This window comes from Scyliorhinus canicula, unplaced genomic scaffold (assembly GCF_902713615.1).
Source record: "Scyliorhinus canicula unplaced genomic scaffold, sScyCan1.1, whole genome shotgun sequence".
Classification (NCBI taxonomy): domain Eukaryota; kingdom Metazoa; phylum Chordata; class Chondrichthyes; order Carcharhiniformes; family Scyliorhinidae; genus Scyliorhinus; species Scyliorhinus canicula.
The window spans coordinates 742,802-767,046 of record NW_024055732.1 but is presented as its reverse complement, the minus strand read 5'-3'; the positions used below and the strand labels follow the sequence as shown (position 1 = coordinate 767,046).

The following is a 24,245-nucleotide window of genomic DNA, read 5'->3' as shown; positions in this document are numbered from 1 at the left end:
TTCTCTTTGCGCTCTTTAATTAAGTCTCGCCTCTGTATCCGCGTCATTAATTGAAGTCTCGCCTCTTTCTGCGCTCATTACTGATGTTTCGCCATTCTCTGTGCGCTTTTTCATGAAGTCCTGCCTCCCCACGTTCTTCCTTGAAGTCCTGCTCCTCTTTCTCCAAGCTCTTTATTAAATGTTTATCCTTTCTCTCCACGCTCTTCATTGACGTCTCGCCTCTTTCTACGCTCTTCAATGAAGTGTGTGATCACTGTGATTCACCACTTTACCATCTCCTAGAAATTTCAAAGGGCCGCCCACTTGAGATGCAAGATGGCCAATCAGTGAGGCTGGCTGGTAATAGAGGATTGAATGGCCAATAGGAGGAAAGTGATGCCGTGTCCGTATTTATTTTCTCTCAGCTTTTAATTAATTGCATAATTGGAGTAAAGGGAAATTTCAGCACATTCGTCAACTGCTGTCTGAACTGAGTCTGTGTCACTGCATAAATCGCAGTGTTTGTGCAGCAGCTCAGGAGCTGCAACATAAAACCCAGTTCTGAAACATTTAGATCTAAATAGACATAGTTAGTTTTCAGAAAGCGCATCCGGTTCCACAGAGAATAAACCGTGAACATTAACCATAACAGGACAAAATTGGCCGAGATAATGAACAGTAAAATGATGGATTTCTTTCGACTCTCAATTTCTGTGTCTCTGGGACTCTTCCCGCTGTTGTGCGCCCGGAGCCTCCTGCGGGCCCTGCTGCTCACGACAATATGTCTGACGGTGAGAACATTAAGCAGCAGAACCATGACAAATGGAACACTCGGGTTTAGAATATAGTGGATAAGCTCGATTATTGACCATACCAGAGATATCTGAACATATATTGTGACATCACAAAACCATGGTTCGTTCGACAGCGAATACCGACCTGTGTACATAAAATACCAGAAAATGTTCTTTAAACAGCTCAGCACAGTCACTGTTCCCAGAACCACAGTCGCAGTTTTCTTGCTACAATAATTACTTTTCTGATTTACCCAACAAATGGCCACAAATCGATCAAAGGTGAAAGTGACGGTGAACCAGACAGAACAGTCAGTGGCTGCATAAAGCAGGACGGCGTGGATATTACACACGGGGACGGAACTCAAGAAATAAAACTGGGCCTCAAAAACAATGGGGATGTGCCTTAATATCAGGTCGAGAATAACGACCAGTAGATCCCCCACTGCCATGGCCACCAGGTAACAAGTGACAGATTTGGATAATCCACAGTTTTTTCTAGTCAGGATGACAATAGTGATGACGTTGACTGTAAGGAAGGAAAATTAACAATTAAATTATGCATCATGACGGAGAAGGCCTTTCAAGCTAGATTGAGGTGATGATGACATAGACAAGAAAATTTACTCAGACACACACACAGATACAAAAACACGCACCCCAAAGACACAGATAGACATACATTAACGCACTCAGAAGCACAGAGAGACACGCATAAACACACTCGCAGACACTCAGAAAAACTAAACAAACTCAGATCAGAGATGCAACTACGTCCACGCACAGACAGCGAGAGAAAATACACTCAACCAGACACAGGAACACAAATACAGACACTCACTGGTACAGGGAAATAAATCTGCAAACTCAGGCACGTACCTCAAACACAGCCACACCCAATCATACAACCACACCCAATCATACAACCACACGCACACAGCCACACGCAGGCACAAACACGAACACTCACACTTAACCACTCAAGGAATGACACACCCACACGCACAAAGTCTCACAACGAAACACCCACATCGACAGACCAACAGCCACAGACACGCCCAAACATTCACACACACAGATTCCCAACAAACCCTCATACTCACCAGACACCCATACACTCGTGGACACACACATGTTCCCACAGACACTCACACAAACTTCGAAAAATATAAACACGCTGTCACACACTAACCCACTAACCCACCCACACAAATATACTCCTAGCACATGCACAGACGGACAGACGCCGACACATACCCAGACACACTACATTCTCACAACATTCCCTGAGGCACTAAGTTCCACATACACAGACGAACACCCTCACATCCACCCACACTCCCACAGGCAAAAACAAATCAACACAAACACACATTTCCACAGACGTACACACAATCACCCACTCACCCACACAATCAAATATACACCCAACCCAACACATAACCCAACCACAGATGCACGCGCCCACATACACACCTACAAACACAAAGACAAACATACAGAAACACATAGACATCCACGCGCACATACAGCCACATAAGCATGCACATACACTCATGCTCACCCACACGCCTGTGTAGCAACACACCCATAGAGATTAACACACGCGCGCATATAAAAGTTCACACTTCCACAAACACAGATTCCCACTCACACACCTGCACATGGAAAAACGCACGTCCACAAACAGAAGTACGGGCATACGCACTCACCCACGCACACTCACTCAAACACATATATAGGCCCACATGCACGCGCACACATCCACACATTTATATAACCAGAAAAAACCCCACTCACAAACACCGACGTCTACAGGCACATGCACACACGCTTACACACACATGCACGCAAACACAGGTCACCTCGCACGCACTCAACCACACACATACACGTAGTCACCGTCACCCCTCCACACACAGCCACATACACGCACACCAGCATCCACAAATACACACTCAACAACATGCTCGCACACATGCCACACCAAAACGTGCGCAACTGCAAGTTCAATCAAACACCAACACGCACACACAGACAGAAGCAAACCCACATATATCGGCCAAGATACAGAGATGCAGCCACACGCACACGCACAGCCACATCCTAACAACACACACTCACACTCACACACGAGCACTCACTTACTCAAAGACGGAAACACATACCCAGCCACACACACATTCCCGCAAGCGCACTCCCGCTTTCACAAACACAACGGCAGACAGTCCGATCAACAGAAATCCACACACCCACACACTCACATACAAATCCACACACATACTCACTCCCACGCATAGTTAAGGACGCACTCACAAACCCACATACACGCACGCCCACATAGCACTTACGTGCATACCCACACCCACAAACTCACAACCACTCAGTCACCCAAACAGCAACATACACACAGACACAACCAGATGCACAGCCAGATATGCACGAGTCACTCACCCACAAATATAAATCCACACACCAAAAAAGGTACTCCACCTGTACACATACGTAGGTACACAGACACACCCACCCGCACGCTTTCGCGCACACAAACAGACATAAAACAACGCCCGGGCATGCACACACTCACACAGGCGCACACCTTCACAAAAGCATTCACTTGCCCAAACAATCAAGCACACACCCAACCAACACACATGTTCAGCAAAACACCCCGGCTCCCACAAACACACCCAAAACACACACAAATACTGATAACCACAAAGGCATTCATACACACACAGACATACAAGCACACACACACAGCTACTCATAAATACAGACGCTCATGCACAAACACACCAATACATACTGAAAGACACACACGCGCTCACAAAACCATACATACACCCAAACACAAGCCCAGACTTGCCCGCTAACACACACACATTGTGTGTCGAATGCACACACGCATTCACAAAGACACACTTACCCACACACGCACCCACACCGTGATCGCAAAATAAACCATCTCCGGGTTTGAGGGCAGAGCCGTGTGGGTTCTCGTGATTGGTAAAAGACTACAGTGGCTCTGTTCTGAGATAGACACCGACGTTTGCGCACTGACATAAGACAGTATGTCCGGCATCCAGGTTCGTCTGATTGTGCTTCAACCGTCTGCCAGAAAGCGACGTTCAGTGACCCATTACACTTCACCTGAGCAGAACCACAAGTGGATGCACATCCCCGGGCGAAGCGGCGCAGGACATTTTCGCCAGTGGCAGCGGATGGGGGACTCACGGACACTGGATGATGAGGTTTTATAACCTACATGAGGACCCCGGGAAAAGAGCCTGTGATCTCTTTGCGGGACTAGGAGTTTTCTAGCTTCACAGGATGAGGGTAGATGCCAACAATCTGGGGTTCGTCAAGGCAAGGACAAGAAGACGCCCAACTATGAACTGCTGTGAGCCATCTTCCAGAATGATCTGCACAGGGAGTGAGGTGTTATGTGAAGAATAAGCTTGTAAATATGTAAATAAATTCATATTCTTTAAATCAGATTTCTTAAAAGTTATTACAGTGTGTTGTCTGTTTGTGAGTGTATATGCATGTGTGTGTGTGTTTGTTATCGTATGTGCGTTTGTGTGTATGAATCTGTGACTGTGTGTTTGCATTTGTTTGTGGGTGCAGGACGGTCTTGTCTTTCCCTGCATAAGTGTGTGATGGCTCTGTGTGTGAGAGAGTGTGAATGTGAGTGTGTGTGTGTGTTTCTTAGTCGGTGTTCTCGTGGCTTTGCGGCTGTATTTCTTTGACAGCGTGTGTCGATCGCTTTGCAAGTGCGAGTCTGTGTGTGTTTGCGTGTGTCTCAGTGTTTGTAAGAGAAGTCAAAATTATATGTTTTCTCATGAGAAAGAGCATATACCTGTCTGTGAATATGTACATATTTCTGTGCGCGCATTTGTATATTTGCGTTTCTCTGTCTGTATATGTGTGTGGGGGGGGGGATAGAGAAAGAGCGAAATAGAGTGTGCCTGTTGTTAAAAAACAATACTCGTCGGTGTGGGAAATTCTGTGCAGGTATGTGTGCGCGTTTCTGTGTGAGTGTTTGTGCGTTAAGATGTGTGCCCGTGTGTGCGTGACTGTGAGGGTGTGTGAGAGAGGGAGGGAGATAGATAGAGTGCCTGCAGGGAGAGATAGTAATTATATATGTGTTAACTTGCGTTTATGTGTCTATGTGTATCTGTACGTTAGTGTGTCTGTATGTGTGTGTCTGTGAGTGTGTGTTTGTGTATGTGTGTGTTTTTGTGTCCGTGTGTGGCTATCTGTATAAATGTGTATATGTATGTGTGTGCATATGTGTGTATAAGGGTGTCTTCATATTGTCTGTCGATGTGTGTGTATGTGTCCGGCCCAACCTCCACACAGGCAGACGCACGATAGGCCAACGTTAAACAGATCGGAGAGGAATCAAAATAATGCGAACTGAAGGACGTAGTTCGATATGCAACTTCGCTGCTGCGTTTGAAGCCTTCACAGGCGACCTTTTGGCGGGCGGATTTATGGAAGCGATTCAAGTCATTCACGTTCTGTCATTCCTTGTCCATTTAATAAAATCTAGCTGCAAGTGGGCTTGGTGTCCTTGGAGAAGTAAAGTTAAAGAAGTGACATTGTTCAGGTGCTCACCAGTTTGAAAAGTTTTCACAGGATAAAGAAGGATATTCTCTGTCCAGTAGTTGGTGTGTCAGTGAGTACGGGTCAAGATGGTCAGCAAGGGAGCTCGGAGTGAATTGAGGAGAGGTGCTGGGGTTTGGAGTCAACTGCCTGGGAAAATAGTAGCGGTGGATTAATCTACGAGCTCGATATATATGTGAAAGTGATGGAGTTTAATAGGTACGGAGATTGGGCTGGGGAATGGGACTTGCTGGGCTTCTCTTTTGGAAACCGGCGCAGACACGATGGGCCAGATGGCATCCTGTTGTGCTGTTCATTATAAACAAATTAATGGCCAATCTCCACAATCACTTCTTTAATAATGGATTCTCAACCTTTTTACCAATGAAAGCAGATTGACTAATGGTTAGCAATTGTGTGTCTTCTGCCTTCCTCCGTTCATTAACACGGCTATCAAGTTATATAATTGACATGTACAACACTTCAAATCCTGAGGAGTAGGTTAACCAGTCACCCGAGTCCCATACATCTGTTACTTCAGGATAGGAGACCATTCAGTCCCTTTTATCTAGTACGTCTGGCCAGGACGAGGAGGAGGCGATTCAGTCTCTCGAACGGTCTCCACAAGATCATCCCAGGGGGGAGACCAATCAGTTCCACATATCTGTTATGACAAAACATGAGGAGGCCATTCAGACCCTCGAGTCCGTTACACAGAATCAGGGCGAGGGGGAGGCCATTCGATCCCTCCAGTGTGTTATGCAAAAATAGAAGAGGCCATTTAGTCACTCGTATCTGTTACACCTGAACTTCAGGATCAGGAGGCCATTCGACCTTCAGTCTGTTAAACCAAATAAGTATGGCAGTAAGCCATTGAATCCCTAGAGTTTGTTACACCGGAACAGTGGCAGGCCTCAACCTGTTAACGCAAAGCTGTATGAGAGGAGGCCATTCAGTCCCTTGAGTCTTCAACACACATACAGAGAAAGGAGTTTATCCAGTCCCTCAAGTCTGTTCCATCTGAATAGCCGGAGGAGGGAGCCATTCTGAACGTCAGCATTTTAAACCAGAACTATATGAGTGGAAGCCATTAAGTCCCTCCAGTCTCTAACACACGGACATAAGGAGGAGGCCATTCAAACGACCGCGTATGCTCCAGCCGAACGGGAGACGGAGGAGGTCATTCGGTTCCTCGAGTCAATTACACAATCCTTGGAGGATTTAGATTTAGACATATTGCCTTGTGTATCGAGGTACAGTGGAAAGGATTTTCCTGCGTATAGTTCAGGCAGATCGATGAAGGAATGAAACATATAGAACATAGGATAAATACACAATATAAATGCATAGACATTCACATCACCTGCAGACAGTGGTGCAGGAACTGTCGAGAAGATGTGCAGAACGATCAGTTGATTCTATATTGGACCTTTCAGAAATCTAGTAACACCCGGGATTAAGCTTTATTTGAATCTACCAGTGCGAGTTCTCAGACTTTTGTGTCTTCTGGCAGATGGAAGTGGTTGGAAGAGAGAATGACCTGTGTGGGAGGGGTATGAGAATATGTTGCCCGCTTTCCCAAGTTAGCAGGAAGTGTAGGCAGAGTCAGTGGATGGGAGGCGGTTTCGCGTTGTGAACTGGGCTGTGTTCACGCCTCTTCAGTTTCTTATGGTATTGGGCCGAGTAGCTGCCATACCAGGCTGTGATGCAGCCAGATAGGATGTTTTCTATGTTGGTCTGTGAACATCGGTAAGAGTGAAAACGGCCATGCCGAAATTCCTTAGTTTTGTGATGAACTAGAGGAGATGTTGTGCCTTCTTTATCGTAGCGTTAGCATGGGTGATACAGGACATATTGCCGGTGATGGTGATGTAAAACGAAGGAATTTTAAACTGACAAACATTAATGCGCGGACGGCACAGTGGTTAGTCCTGCTGCCTTACATCTCTAGTGTCCCGAGTTCAATTCCGGCCTTGGTTAACTCTCTCTGTGCAATTTGCACTTTCTCCCCGTGTGTGCATGGGCTTCCTTCCTGTGCTCCGGTTTCCTCCCACAGTCAAAAGATGGGCAGGTGAGGGTGGATTGGCCATGCTACAGTGGCCCTTGGTGTCCAACAGTTAGGGGACAGGGTGGAGGTGTGGACTTCGGTAGGGTGTTCTTTCAATGGTCAATGGAAATGGGTGGGGCAAATGTCCTCCTTACGCACTGTAAATTGTATTAATCTATGATCTACACACGGCACCATAATGCAGAAAGAGACATGTGCGACACATCACTTCGTGAGGAGATGATCATTCGGTCCCTAACGTTTTTTATATCAGAACAGGTGTTCATTTAGTCCCACGAGTCTGTTCTAATTATAATCCTCATTAGTGTTGCAAGTACCCAAACATTAACACTGTAATTACTGTGGGTAGGAGGAGGCCATTGAAACCCTCAAGTCGATAAAAACAGAACTAAAGGAGGTCATTCAGCGCTCGCGGCTGACACAGCAGAACAGGTGAAGAGCGAGACCATTCAGTCCTTGGTGGCAGTTAGAGCGGACCAATCCAATTAATCTGTTACCACAGAAGAGTGGGATGAGACGGACATTCAGTCACTTGAGAGAGTGATACTGGACATGGAGTGATACTGGACCTGGAGAGGAGGCCATTCAATCCCTGCCAATTGCTGTACCAGGGACGGAGGACGAATCCATTCTGTCCCTAACTATATGTATATTATATATATATATATATGTATATTATATATATATATATATATATATATATATATATATATAATTCATTTGTTGTCCAATTGAGGGGGGATTAAGCGTGTCGGATCCACGTAGCCTGCACATCTTTGGATTGTGGGGTCGAAACCCACCCAAACACGGGGAGAATGTGCAAACTCCACACAGACAGTGACCCAGAGCAGGGATTGAAACTGGGACCTCGGCGCCGTGAGGCCGCAGTGCTAACCACTGTGCCATCATGCTGCCCCTGTCCCTAGCTATATTAGACAGAGTAAGCAGAATGCCATTCAGAACCTCGAGTCTGTTACATATGAACAGAGGGAGGATCGGGCCACTGGGTCCCTTGAATCCATGACACTGGATCTGGAAGAGGAGAAGTATATTTATACTCTCGTCTCTGTTAAGGTGGAGGAAGAGGATGAGGTTATGCTGTCCATCGTCCGTTATGACAGAAGAATATTGAAGACGGCATATCTTCCACTTGAGCATATTGCATCAGAACAGGAGGAGGGTTTTTAGTCCTTCGACTCTGCTGCACCGGAACAGGCGGAGGAGGTCATTTAGTCCCTCGACTCTGCTACACCAGAAAAGGCGGAGGAGGCCATTCTGTCTATCGATTATGTTACACCGGAACAGGAGGAGGTCAGTTAATCCCTCGAGTCTGGTACAATGGAACAGCAGGAGGCCAATCAGTTGATTGACTCGTTTACACCGGAACAGGAGGAGGAGGCCATTTAGTCCCTCGAATCACTGACACCGGAACAGGAGGAGGCCAGTTAGTCTTTCGAGTCCGGTACAATGGAACAGGAAGAGGAGGCCATTTAGTCGTTCGAGTATGTTGCACCGGAACAGGAAAAGGAGGCCATTCATTTCCTAGAGTCTGTTACACTGGAACAGGGAGGAGGCCATTCAGTTCCTGGAGTCAGTTACACTGGAACAGGAATAGGAGGCAATTCAGTTCCTGGAGTCGGTTACACTGGAACAGGAAGATGAGGCCATTCAGTTCCTGGAGTCTGTTACACTGGAAAAGGAAAAGGAGGCCATTAAGTCTCTCGACTCTGCTACACCGGAGCAGGAGGAGGAGGCCATTGACCCTCACGAGCCTTTAAACCTGAAAAGAGGGAGGAGACCATGTGGACACTCGAGTCTGTGACACAGGAGCAGAAGGTGGAGGAGGCCATTTAGTTTAGCATTTTAGCTGTACAAGATCAGTGTTGGAGGTGGACCTTATCTTTCTCGAGCCTGTTAAACCAGAACAGGAGTACAGGTACATTGAGACACTGGAAGCGTTTACACCGGGTCAGTGGTAAGCTCTTCCGTCCACAGAGCCTGTCATACCAGAACATTATTAGAGGAAGTCATTTTGCCCTCGATAATGTTGCACCAGAGCATGTGGAGGAAATGAAATGAAATGAAAATCGCTTATTGTCACGAGTAGGCTTCAAATGAAGTTACTGTGAAAAGTCCCTAGTCGCCACATTCCGGCGCCTATTCGGGGAGGCTGTTACAGGAATCGAACCGTGCTTGGTCTGCTTTCAAAGCCAGCGATTTTGCCCTGTGCTAAACAGCCCCTGTTTATTGTCTAGTTAGCTAAACTATTGTCTTATTAGCTAAACAGTGCTAAACAGGAGGCGAAGGCCATTCAGTTCCTTAATACTGTTTCACCGGAGCATGAGGAGGAGACGGCTAATCAGCTTAACGTGCCTATCCCTTCAACAGCAGGATGATGTGGCGATTCAGAACTTCGTGTCTGCTACACCAGAACAAGAGCAGGAGATCATTCTGTACCTCGTGCATGTTACACCAGAACAGTGGGAAAAAGCAGTCATTCAGACATAAGAACCTGTTATACCAGAACAAAGGGCAGCACGGTAGCATTGTGGATAGCACAATTGCTTCACTGTTCCAGGGTCCCAGGTTCGATTCCGGCTTGTGTCGCTGTCTGTGTGGAGTTTGCACATCTTCACCGTATATGCGTGGGTTTCCGCAGGGTGCTTCGGTTTCCTCCCACAGTACAAAGATGTGCAGGTTGAGTGGATTGGTTATGATTATTGCCCTCAGTGTCCAAAAGTGTCCTTCGTGTTAGATGGGGTTATTGGGTTATGGGGATAGAGTGGAGGTGTTGATCTTGGGTATGGTGCTCTTTCCAAACGCCGGTGCAGACTCGATGGTCGAATGGACTCCTTCTGCACTGTAAATTCTACGATAATGTATGAAACCGATGGCCCATCAGGCCGTCAAGTTTAGTTCACCGGAACAGGAGAATTCAGTCTGTCAAATCTGTTACAACGAGGGCATCACGGTGGCGCAGTGGTTGCCACAGCTGCCTTACTACTCCGAGGTCCCAGGTTCGCCCTCCTCTGCGTCGCTTTCCGTGTGAAGATTGCACATTCTCCCTGTGTTTGCGCGGGTTTCAACCACACAACCCAAAAGATGTGAAGGGTTGGTGGACTGGCCATACTAAATATCCCCTGAGTTGGAAAAAATGAAGTGGGTACTCTACATTTATTTTTTAAAAGAAAATAAAGTCTGTTACATCGGGATAGGTTGGATGAGGAGTGTTTTCAGTCCCTTGAGTCTGTTTAGAGAGGATCACGATGAGAAGGAGGTTGTTCGGTCCGTACTCTTGATCACAGTGGAACAGAAAGAAAAACACATTATTTTCCTCCAGTCTGCAACAGAGGAGCAGGAGGAGGAAAATGCCATTCATTCTATCCATTCTGTTACACCAGAACATGTGGAGGAGGAAGACATTTAGTTTATCGATTCCAGTTCACCTAAACAGGAGGAGGCGGCCTTTCCCACTCCTTTGCCTGGTACACAAGAAGAAGAAGTGAAGGAGACCATTCAGTTGTGACACGAAAGTCGGAGGAGGAGGCTGTGCATGCCACGGAGTTTACACCTGAACAGGAAAACGTGGACGTCATTCAAACCCTCCATGTTTCTACACCAGAACTGTAGGTGGGGAATCTACTTGAAATCCCCGTGTTGTGACATAGGAACAGGAGAGGCAGCATGCCATTCATCCCATCCTGTCTGTTACACCTGAATAGGAAGAGGAGGATGGAGCCACTCAGCCTCTCGTGACAGCTACACCATAACAGTAGGAGGAGGGCGCCATTACCTCTCTGATGTCTGTTACACAAGTATAGCACAGGAGGCCATTTAGTCTCCCGAGTCTGTCACACTGGGACAGGTGGATGAGAGGCCATTCATCCATTAGATTCAGCTTCACCGGAACAGGACGATGAAGTCATTGAGTCCCACGAACCTTTGCATCTGAACCGGGGGAGGAAGCCATTCAGTCCATCAATTCTCTTGTACAAAATGTGGAGGAGGAGAGCATTCGGTACCTTGTGTCTGTTATTCTGGAACGGGAGGAGGGACCGACCATTCAGTCGTCGATCCTGCTACGCCTGATGAGAAGGACGAACCGTCCATTCTGTCCTTCGCGTCTGCTGCACCTGTACAGCCTGTTTTGCGGGAACAATATGGGAGGACGAGGCTATTCTAACTCCCAAGTGGAGTCGTCAAATGGAGCTCACTCAGCCCCGTGTGCCTGTTGCAGCAGGGCAGGCGGAAGATACCATTCGGTCCCTCGTGTCTGTTTCCCCAGAAAATGATGAGGAGGATACCATTCGGCACCTCTAGTCTGTGACACTAGAACAGGCGGAAGATAACATTCAGTTCTCTTGTCTGTTACACCAGAACAGGAGAAGGAGGAGAAAATGCAGTCTCTCGAGTGACTTTCACCAGAACACAAACAGGAGGAGGGCATTCAATCGCTCGAGTGTCTTTCGCCAGAACACGAACAGGAGGAGGAAATTCAGCCCCTCGAGTGTCTTTCACCAGAACACGAACAGGAGGAGGCCATTCAGCCCCTCGAGTGTCTTTCACCAGAACACAAACAGGAGGAGGGCATTCAATCCCTCGAGTGTCTTTCGCCAGAACACGAACAGGAGGAGGAAATTCAGCCCCTCGAGTGTCTTTCACCAGAACACGAACAGGAGGAGGCCATTCAGCCCCTCGAGTGTCTTTCACCAGAACACGAACAGGAGGAGGGCATTCAGTCTCTCGAGTTTGTTTCTCCGCAATAGCAAGAAAGCAAGACCCAACTGTTCAGAGAGTTTGAAGATGCAAATCGAAGTTATCGCGAGGCCCGTGTGTCTGTCACACAGGAATAGGACGAGGAGTCGGCCATTCATTCCTTTGGGTCAGTTATAGAGGAACACGTGTCGTTTATTCAGTCGTTTTTGAAGTGGAAGAGAATGATTGCATTCAGCCTCTCGACACAGTTACTATTAATTACAAACAACATCTCATCTGGGTCACTGTCTATGCGGAGTCTGCACGTCCTCCCCGTGTGTGCGTGGGTTTCCTCCGGGTGCTCCGGTTTCCTCCCACAGTCCAAAGATGTGCGGGTTAGGTGGATTGGCCATGCTAAATTGCCCGTAGTGTCCTAAAAAGGTTAAGGTTAAGGGGGGAGGGTTGTTGGGTTACGGGTATAGGGTGGATACTTGGGGTTTGAGTCGGGTGATCATTGCTCGGCACAACATCGAGGGCCGAAGGACCTGTTCTGTGCTGTACTGTTCCATGCTCTATTTTCTATCTCTGTTCATCAGCAGTGATCTTACTTTTACAGAGCATCCCAGACTGCTGCTACCCATGTCGTGATGGCAGAGTCTGAATCGGAGCCAACCAGCACCCAAGCTGCTCGAAGATGTTCCGAAAGGCGGTCTGCCGTCTCCCTCAGTGAAAACCAGCAAAATTCGGCCATATGTGCCGCACTCACTGGGGAAGCTCTCTGTCGTAGCACTCGGCAATTTGAGGGAATTCAGAACAAAGGACGACGGGAATGCAGGTGTGGCGGAGGAGAGGGTGAACAAAGAAAAAATAATAATATAGCACAACATCAGGTCATTCGGTCAACCAAACCTGTTCCTGTCACGATACTAACCTTGGCCAAACCCCTCAGCAGTTCCTTGTGCCGTATCCCTCTATACCCAAACTATATATCTGTTGTCGAGATGATTTTGAACCCCGTCAATGTATCTGTTTCCACAACCTCCCCTGGCAGAGCGTCCAGGCACCAACCTCTGTGCAAAAACTCCTTCCACTCGCATTTCCTCTAATATTTGCCCAACGGACAGTAAAACTCTGGTCCCTGCAAAAGAGTGCCTGGCCATCTACTCTATCCATGTTCCTAATTATCTTGCAAACCTCTATCAAGTCACCCGAAAACCTCCGTCGCACCAATGAAAACACTCCGAGTCTATTCTCCCTCATCACAGAGCGAACATGCTCCAAACCAGGCAACATCCTGGTAACCCACCCCTGCACCCTCACGAAAAGGCTCCACATACTTCTGCTGGTGTGGCGTCCAGAATTGTGCGCAATATTCTAAGTGCAGCCTGACGAAGTTCCAAGACAACTGGAACACGACGTGGCAGCTTTTTTCTTCGATGCGCCGTCCAATCAAGCCAAGCATACCATATGCGTCCTTGAATACATTGTCCACTTGTGTTTCCACTTTCATAGATCTGTGGACCTGTACACCAAGATTGCTGTAATTTTCTATATCCCTATGTTATGCCATTTACTCAATATTTCACCTCGATCATTAAAATGCATTACCTCACACCTCTACGGATTAAACTCCATTTGCCATTTCTGTGCTCACGTCTCCAACCTGTCTACGTCCTGTGGTATCCTTCGACAATCCCCAACACTCTATGCCACCACTAACTTTGGTGTCGTCCGCGAATTTACTAATTTGACCAGCTACACGTCCCACAAAATCGGTTATGAACACGACAAACGGGTCAGCACGGTGGCCCAGTGGGTTAGCACTGCTGCCTCACGGCGCCGAGGTCCCAGGTTCGATTTCGGCTCTGTGTCACTGTCCCTGTGGAGTTTGGACATTCTCCGTGTTTGCGTGGGTTTCACCCCCACAGCCCAAAAATGTGCAGAGTAGGTGAATTCGCCACGCTAAACTATCACTTAATTGGAAAAAAAATAATTGGATGCTCTAAATTTATTTTACAAAATGTATACTACAAACATCAGAGGACCCTACACAGATCCTTGTGGAACGCGACGAGTCACAATCTTCTACTCAGTTAAAACACACTTCCACTGCAACTCTCTGGCTTTTGTGACAGAGCTAGTTCTGCATCCATCTCATCACCTCACTCTGATCCCTTGTGACTTCACCATTTGCACCAACCTGTCATGAGACACTTTGTCAAAGATTTTACTGAAGTCGATGTGTACAACATCCACTGTCCTCCACTCATCAATTATATTTGTCACCTCGTCAAAAAATACGATCAATTTAGTGAGACACGAACTCCCCTTCACAAAAGCATACTGCCTGTCGCTGATGAGTCCATTTGTTTCCAAATGGGTATAAATTATATCACTGAGAATTACCTCCAATAATTTGCCTGCTACCGACTTGAGGCTCGCCAGCGTATAGTCTCATGGATTATTCCTGCTACCTTTCTTAAATAGCGGAAATACATTAGCTATTCTCCAGTCCTCTGGGATGTCACTTGCGGCCAATGACGATACAAAGATGTCAGTCAGGGCCCCAATAATTCCCTCCCTTGCTTCCCTCAGTTATTCGGGGTGAATCTCATCATCCTAGCAGACGTATCCAACTTAATGTATTTTAAAAGACACAATATCTCCTCCTTTTCGATGTCAATATGATCGAGACTGACCACACATCCTACCCAAGAATCATCATCCACAAAGTCCCTTTCTGTGGTGAACAGTGATTCAAAGTACTAATTTAGTATCTCGGCCATTCCCTCTGGCGTAATACAGAGATTTCACCCCCGCCCCCCCCCCCCCCCCCCCCCCCACTCCTCAATTTTTCCAATCGTTTCCCTGGCCATCCACGGCCTTTTTACATGTGAACTAAATGTTTTGGAATTAACCTTTGTTTATTTGCCATGACCCCACCTACCCCTCCTAATTTCCCGTTTGTCTACCATCCTGCTTTAGTTATATTACTCAAGGGTTTCTTTTGTCACCACCATTCTAGATCGGACAATAGTCTCTTTTTCTTAATGACGTTGATCACAATACCACTCGTTATCCAAGGCTCCCTAAAATTCCCATACCTATCCCTCGTTCTCTCAGCAAAGTTACTTTTCTGAATTCTAATCAACTGTCCCTTGAAAGACTCCTACATGAACCATGTAGAATTGCCCTCCAACAGCCGCACCCAATCGAAGTTCTTCAATTCCTGTCTAATATTATCGCAATTTGCCTTTCCCAAGTTTAGCACCTTAACCCAAGGGGCACCTGTCCAAAAGTAGCCCAAAGTACTCTACGCAATTGTGGTCAATACTCCTAAAATGTTACACTACTGAAAGATGAACCACCTGTCCAGGCTCATTCCCCAACTCCAGGTCCAGTATGGCCTCTTCACTGCTTAGACTATCTACATACTGATTCATGAAGCCCTGCTAGGTATACATTACAACATCTTCCCCATCCAAACCCCTGGCACTAATTAGTCAATGTAGGGGAAGTTAAATTCCACCACGACAACAACCCTGTTATTTTATAGTCTATGTAAAATCTCTCTTCCTATATCAATCTCTGTCTCTCGATGGCAGTTTGCAGGCCTATAATAAACACCCAACATTGTGAATACCCCCTTCCTCTTCCTGAATTCTACTCAGATTGCCTCACCGTATACACCCTCCGAGGTGTCTTCCCGCTGTGCGACCATAGTATTCTCCTTGACAAGTAATGCTCCGTGCCCACCCTCTCAAATCCCCCTCTATCTGTCCTGAAGCATTTATATCAACCAACGCTCAGCTGCCAATCCTGCCCTTCCTTCAGTCTCGTGTTTCTGTTGGCTGGTTAAACGAGAGTAAAAATGTTTGGGTGCTGGTTTTTATTACAGAATGATAGGCAAGTGAAAGCTGTGATGCGGTGGTCTCGTGTGGATGTAACAGCGTAGATTGGTGGAAAAGCGAATTTCTACAATGGGAATAGAGACGCTCAGTGTTGAATACATTCTGGAAATTACATTTCTGTCTCCTCCTCCTTATGTTTCTCCCACTACTGTCCTGGCCTCTGTATTTTTGGTGGGAATATCCGGTCAGGTAATGTCCTCGACCCATCCATCTTCAGCAGCTCCATTAATTACCCTCCCTTTATAATAACGTCAATGATGCATCCGACTGATGTTTTACTTATCTGCGAGACACAATCCCATTTTCCACACAAGCCCCAGATTTTAATCATTAGGACTTAGGAGGATCGACACTGCTGGATTTGCCGTTGTTATCTCTAGTTCCAATATCGATGTCGGGTGGTCCATCCAGTGTTATTCATGTATATACTTTGAACACTTTGATACAACTCTCAACCATTTCAGAGGAAGGGTAAGTTTCCAACCAATTGCAGTGATTCAGGAGTTGCATGTGGGCCAGTCCAGGTAAGGACTTCAGAGGTCCTTCTGTAAAGGACATTATTCAACCTGATATGTTTTCAGAACAATCGACAAGGGGTAAAAGCTATCATTAGACTTTTAATTCCGGAATTTGTTTCATAATTAACTTAAATGAAACAATTTCCGTGGTCGAATTGGAACCTGTGCCCATCCGAGTATTGCCCCTTTATCACTGAATTACCAGTTCAGCGACAATAGCAATGTGTTCTTGTAGAATTGTGGTCGGTCGGCAAGAGCCGTCCTCCCTCTCCCTCATCACAGAGCTTGCCCTCTCTGCAGCCTCTGTTTTATTTCGGGGGCCTGTTGCAGATCCAGATAAACAGTAAATACGGTTCCCTTTCCTCGTCCAAGATTTGGGTCACCAAATACTCTGTCCTTCCTGAATGTATGCGGCAGCTCACAGGACAACCTCCAGAAACCCATCCATACTATCTGCGTTAACATTCAAGTAGCAGAAGGAAGTTACAAGCGACTCAACTACAAATTATATCCCTGCTTCATGTTCACGAGGGATGCTCATCTTGTTGCTGAACGCATGTGTCTAACACAGTCGTTCAGTAAACAGGCACAGCATAAGTTTTAAAAACTTGTCAGAGCTTCTGACATCCTCTGTTCAACATGGAGCCCGACACCGGAGACGACAGGAACTGAACCCAAAGGACTTCCTGTTTTATCATCTCTCTCACGCCAGCACCAGTGACGCTACAGAGACAAAATCAAAACAAGGGAGAAATGCTGAGGGACATTTAGTCACTTTTAACTGGAATTTGTACACCTAATTAGCGGCAATACGCTGTGGAGGTATGGGGAAATGGAGTTTTAAACATTGTGGAGGGGGGATTGAATGGCAAGAAAGCGAAAATTATAATGAAGAAACTACCGGGTTTATTGAAACAACTAATTGATGTTACATTCAGAAGCAGCCTCAGATTACCGGCCCAAGATGGATACACCTCGACACGTTGTCCGTCCAGATTCGGGCCACTCTGGAGGTGATCAGGCGTATGCCTACACCCTTTATGAACGAATTTCCGCAGCACAGGGACAAGTATCAGTGAAAGCTGCTGTTCCGGAGAGACATGGCGTTAGGTTGGGAACGGGTAGATCGGGGTGGCGAGATGGATTGGGTGATCTCAGAGTGTTTTCGGGCTCTGTTTAAACATGGAAAGGCAGAACCATCCTGTTAAAAAGACAGGGAATGGGATAATAAGACGAACAAAGCCATGGAGGGATTACTTCAGATTAGTGAGCAAATTATCGGTTTGCCAGAGCGGCTGGTGAGCACAAGGAAGATGGAGCAAGTGGATTTTCCGAGATGATTACATATGCAGAGAAGATTTTGGGATGTGATTTGATCCTTCGTTTTTGTAACTGGGAGACCAGGCAGCAGAGAATTGGAATGGGCGAATCTGAAAATCATCTATGGAGACTGACATTAATGACGGAAAATTGAGAGCTGGGAGAGACAGAGGACGAGATTGTGAAGGTGACAGTCGACATTATTAACGATGGAGTGCAGACGGGTTCAGAAATCTGCTCCACGTTAAACGGTACAAGTGGGGGTAATGAGCCTGGACCAATCTTAGGTACAGGAAGGCAGTCAGTCGATATGGAACAAAGTTTGTGAGAAAAACTGAAGCTATTTTCCATTTTTCCATTACTTATATTCAAAAGGACATTAATTCAGTGAAAAGTGGATTATGAATTAAATGCTGAATTTTCTACTTCGCAGTAATTCGCCGAGGAACCAGGGTAAACTAAAAAAAATCACTAAAAGTTTCAGCACATTTCGTAGACTTAATAAAGTGATTCAGAGATTCAACTAAAACAATTAGATCAGGGCAGAATAAATAGCAAGAACAGTAATGCAGTTAAACAGGATTTGAAGAGTTATAGTCTGAATGGAGAGACTTACCAGGGACACCAATAATAGCCAAGATCGGATAATATCCCTTTTGAATAATCGTAAGTACACGTCGAATCGTGGATGAGATTGGCGACCATACTTGGGCAAAAGACAACACACTCCAGTATACATTCCTGTCCATTGTTGAAACGTTCCAATTGATCGTTTCCAGATTCTGATTCACTTCTGTAAAGTTCTGATTTGTCGTTCTAAGATTCTGATACATTCTTGTAAGATTCCACTCGATTGCTCTCAGATTCTGACGTCTCTCTGGAACCGCTGATCTCTGTTAAGTGTTGGAGTTCAAACTCCCGCTGACAGTTTGGGAAAACACATTTAAAATAATCCCTTATTAATCGAAGAGGGAAACACTCTAGTGAAACAATTAGGATCTATGGAGACTGAAATTAATGACGGTCACTGAACAAACAGTTTATGTTAACCCCTTTTAATCCAACATGTTTTGTCTCATAATATAGGAGAATATTTCTCCATATAGATTGGAGTTATGCGTCAGTGAGGGATGGAGAAGTGGTAATGGTTGATGGACTGAATAATCTTTCAATTTTCCTTGGAAATCTGAGTACATCTTTTATTAACGGGATTAGATCAGGTTATATTAATTTCAGAATAATAGATACTGCTTAAATGCACCTCATTTTCATATCTCCTGATTCTTCTAACTTCTTGAGAGAATTGCATAACATGCTCAATCTCTTCGTATGACTAATTCCTCATCCCTGCACCAGTAAGCTTCCACCAATTGCAGTGATTCAGGAGTCGCATGTGCGCCAGTCCAGGTAAGGACTTCAGAGGTCCTTCTGTAAAGGACATTAGTCAACCTGATATGTTTTCAGAACAATCGACAAGGGGTAAAAGCTATCATTAGACTTTTAATTCCGGAATTTGTTTCATAATTAACTTAAATGAAACAATTTCCGCGGTCGAATTGGAATCTGTGCCCATCCGAGTATCCCCCCTTTATCACTGAATTACCAGTTCAGCGACAATAGCAATGTGTTCTTGTAGAATTGTGGTCGGTCGGCAAGAGCCGTCCTCCCTCTCCCTCATCACAGAGCTTGCCCTCTCTGCAGCCTCTGTTTTATTTCGGGGGCCTGTTGCAGATCCAGATAAACAGTAAATACGGTTCCCTTTCCTCGTCCAAGATTTGGGTCACCAAATACTCTGTCCTTCCTGAATGTATGCGGCAGCTCACAGTACAACCTCCAGACACCCATCCACACTATGCGCGTTAACATTCAAGCTTCATTTAATACTATCTCCCAATGTAATTTACAGCACAATCTTAGCAATAAGCTTCAAAATTAACTACTGTCAGTTTTTTCTGTACGGCACAAACTTAGAAGGAGGCATCACATTGAAATGTCTCTCTGTGTCCTGTATGGTATGACCTGAAGAAGAGACTTCACATAGAACTATCCCTTAGTGCTATGTACAGTACAGATCAGCAAGCGGCTTCACAAAGAACAGTCTTTCAGTGTAATGTGCAGTACCTATTAGCAAGAGGATTCACATAGAACTATCTCTCAGTATTCTGCCGATTCAAACTTAACAAAATACTTAACAAAACACTATCTCTCAGTGTTGTGTACAGTATAGATTAGCAATAAGTTTCACATATGACAAGCACTCAGTGTCACATTCAGTGGGAACTTTGCAAGATGCTCCGTACATAACTTCCTGCTATTGTTGTATACTGCACCATCTTAGTAAACATGATGTGGAGATGCCGGCATTGGACTGGGGTAAGCACAGTAAGAAGTCTTACAACACCAGGTTAAAGTCCAACAGGTTTGATTCAAACACGAGCTTTCGGAGCGCAGCTCCTTCCTCAGGTGAATGGCGAGATATGTTCCAGAAACATTTATATAGACAAAGTCAGAGATGCTGGACAATGCTTGGAATGCAGGAATTTGCAGGTAATCAAATCATTCCAGATCCAGGGAGAGGGATAATCACAGGTTAAAGAGGTGTAAATTGTCTCAAGCCCGAACAGTTGGTTGGATTTTGCAAGTCCAGGCCATTCACCTGAGGAAGGAGCTGCGCTCCGAAAGCTCGTGTTGGAATCAAACCTGTTGGACTTTAACCTGGTGTTGTAAAACTTCTTACTGTGCTCACCGCATTCCAACGCCGGCATCTCCACATCATGGCTACCATCCTCACCACAAACTGCCGGCTCAAAGTGCAGAGGATCTCCAGGAAGATTGCGCATATAGACACTGACATTAAGTTTCTACAAAGATGCAAAAAAACAGACAAGATCCCAAAAGGGCTACAGATCACAAACCCACTCAAGTCGACCTACAATAGAGACTACGCTGAAAGACTCTGCCGCCGCACCTCTGTCACACTCCTCAAACACCTCGTACACCAGCTCTACAGCAGTCGACGCAACCTGGAAACCAAGATAGAGGCCATATTCTCAAATTGCGCTCAGGACACAGCAGACCAGCTGCGTAACACCGCCAAACAGGTGAGACAATCTATACCATCTGTATGCACACCAAGAACAGGAAGCTTGAGAAACTCGGCATCACCACCAGCAGCAACCCCAGTATCACACTTGAAAACAATACAGGGAAATCTATTGTCAACTTGTCGGCCCTTCAACCAGACGAAATCGAAGTCCTCAGCAGAGGGCTCAATTTCTGCACACCCACCAAAATGGACCCCATCAGTCTCACGGCAGACACGGAGGAATTCATCAGGCGAATAAGGTTCCGGCAATTCTTCAACAGACCCCAGGAGGCCGACAGAGAACCCAAGGAGACGACCAATGAACCGGAACGGCAGACTGCGAGATCTGCGGTGCAGCAACCGACAAGGAAAGAGTCGAATTGGACCCCTCCATAAGGCCGCTGCCCTAGACTCGACATGTATGCTCAAGCCATCAGAAGTCGTGTCAATGCCAGATTCATCAGTCTCATTCACAAGGCAGCACCGAACGTCACCCAAGTATAAGGCAACGCCATCCGCGCTCTCAAAACCAACCGCAACATCGTCATCAAACCAGCAGACAAAGGAGGGGCCACCGTTATACTGAATAGAACGGACTACTGCAAAGAAGTATACCGACAACTCAACAACCAGGAACACTACAGACAGTTACCCGCAGATCCAACCAAGGAACACATCCGCCAACTCAACAGACTGATCAGGACCTTAGCTCCAGACCTTCAGAGCATCCCACGTGCTCTCATCCCACGTAATCCACGCATTGGAGATCTCTACTGCCTCCCTAAACTAAACAAGGCCAACACACCAGGCCGTCCTATCGTTTCAGGCAATGGGAACCTGTGTGAGAACCTCTCTGGCCACATCGAGGGCATCTTGAAACCCATCGTACAAGGTACACCCAGCTTCTGTCGCAACACGACGGACATCCTACAGAAACTCAGCACCCATGGACCAGTTGAACCAGGAACATTCCTCGCCACAATGGATGTCTCGGCACTCTTTACAAGCATCGCCCATGACGACAGCATTGCGGCAACAGCCTCAGTCCTCAATACCGACAACTGCCAATCTCCAGAAGCAATTCTGCAACTCATCCGCTTCATTCTAGATCACAACGTCTTCACCTTTGACAACAAATTCTTCACCCAGATGGATGGAATAGCCATGGGGACCAAATTTCCATCTCTATATGCCAACATCTTCATGCACAAGTTTGAACAAGACTTCCTCACCACACAGGAGCAGCAACCGATGTTATACACCAGATACATCGATGACATTGCTTTCCTTTGGACCCTAGCGAAGAATCACTGAAACGACTACACGATGAGATCAATAAATTCCATCAAGCCATCAGACTCACCATGGACTATCCGCCAAATTCTGTTGCATTCTTGGGCACACATCTCCATCAAGGACGATCACCTTAGCACTTCGCTTTACCGCAAGCCCACAGACAACCTCACGATGCTGTACTTCTCCAGCTTTCACCCGAAACACATTAAAGAAGCCATCCCCTATGGACAAGCCCTCCGTATACACATGATCTGCTCAGAAGAGGAGGAGCGTAACAGAGACCTACAGATGCTGAAAGATGCTCTCGTACGAACGGGATATGGCGCTCTACTCATCGATCGACAGCTCCAATGCGCCACAGCAAAACACCGCACCTACCTCCTCAGAAGACACACACGGGACACCACTGACAGAGTACCATTCGTCGTCCAGTGCTTTCCTGTGGCGGAGAAACTACGATATCTTCTTCGCAGCCTTCACAACATCATCAATGAAGATGAACATCTTGCCAAGGCCATCCCCACACAACACTCCCGGCCTTCAAACAACCGCGCAACCTCAAACAAACCATTGTTTGCAGCAAATTACCCAGCCTTCAGAACAGCGACCACGACACCACACAACCCTGCCAGGGCAATCTCTGCAAGACATACGAGATCATCGACTCTGATACCACCATTACACGTTGTAACACCACCCACCAGGTACGCGGCACCTTCTCGTGCGACTCAACCAATGTAGTCTGCCTCTTACGCTGCATGAAAGGGTGTCCCGAAGCGTGGAACATTGGCGAGTCAATGCAGACACTTCGACAACGAATGAACGGGCATCGTGCAACAGTCACCAGGCAGGAATGTTCCCTTCCAGTCGGGGAATACTTCAGCAGTCAAGGGCATTCGGCCTCTGATCTCCGGGTAAGCGTTCTCCAAGGCAGTCTTCAGGACATGCAACAACGCAGAATTGCCGAGCAAAAACGTATAGCTAAGTTCCGCACGCATGAGTGCGGCCTCAACAGGGATCTTGGATTCATGTCGCATTACATCCACCACCCACCATCAGGCCTGGACTTGCAAAATCCGACCAACTGTTCGGGCTTGAGACAATTTACACCTCTTTAACCTGTGATTATCCCTCTCCCTGGATCTGGAATGATTTGAGTACCTGCAAATGCCTGCATTCCAAGCATTGACCAGCATCTCTGACTTTGTCTACATAAATGTTTCTGGAACATACCTCGCCATTCACCTGAGGAAGAAGCTGCGCTCCGAAAGCTCGTGTTTGAATCAAACCTGTTGGACTTTAACCTGGTGTTGTAAGACTTCTTACCATCTTAGTAATAATTGTGTACAGAACTATATCTTAATGTGATGTACAACACAAGCTGCTACAACTCTCTGAGTGAGTGTGCGGTTCACAGGCCCTGGAGTCCCACCGTTAGTTAAGTGACCAATAATTCGTAAAACATTCATGAGATCGTTTGCCAACTGAATTACAGCCACCAGACTTGCAAGTGAAACACAAGACTGTGACAAAAATATATAGAAAACATGCAACAGTCACAATAAAAAGGCTGGTCTACTGCTCTCACGTTTTACCGCCGCCCGCTATAGGTTCACACACAAGTCATACACATGCAGAGGGATGGGGAAGAGAAAAACAAATGATGAGTAATGAGAGATGAAAACCAAGTTTTATCCTTTTAAATTCGAAGTTGTTTTTCCAGTTCACTGTCGCTCTCAGGCGCGCTGTCCTAAATGTATTAATTGTATGGCCACCAACGGTCTTCTGACTGGAACATCCAGGCATATCTATCAGGCTGAGACTTCGCTTTCAGTAGTAACTGAATTTATCATGAAGGATTTTCTTAGCCTCTCCAAATTTGCAGCGCTGCCAAATTTGCCCACACCAAATTCACCCCCCTCCCCCCCCCCCCCGCCACAAAAGAAATGTGATCCCACTGTTGCACGT

At 46.3% G+C, this 24,245-nt stretch overlaps 1 protein-coding gene across 1 annotated transcript; it reads right to left on the bottom strand.

The window, feature by feature from the left end:
- Positions 1-400: 400 nt before the first annotated feature.
- LOC119960764 (probable G-protein coupled receptor 139) lies at positions 401-18,729 on the bottom strand. The gene is made up of 2 exons (XM_038788367.1): positions 18,513-18,729; positions 401-1,302 (listed from the first exon to the last, which is right to left on the bottom strand). Exons 1-2 carry the CDS (start codon positions 18,727-18,729, stop codon positions 401-403), a joined length of 1,119 nt encoding a protein of 372 aa, XP_038644295.1.
- Between the last annotated feature and the right edge of the window lie 5,516 nt (positions 18,730-24,245).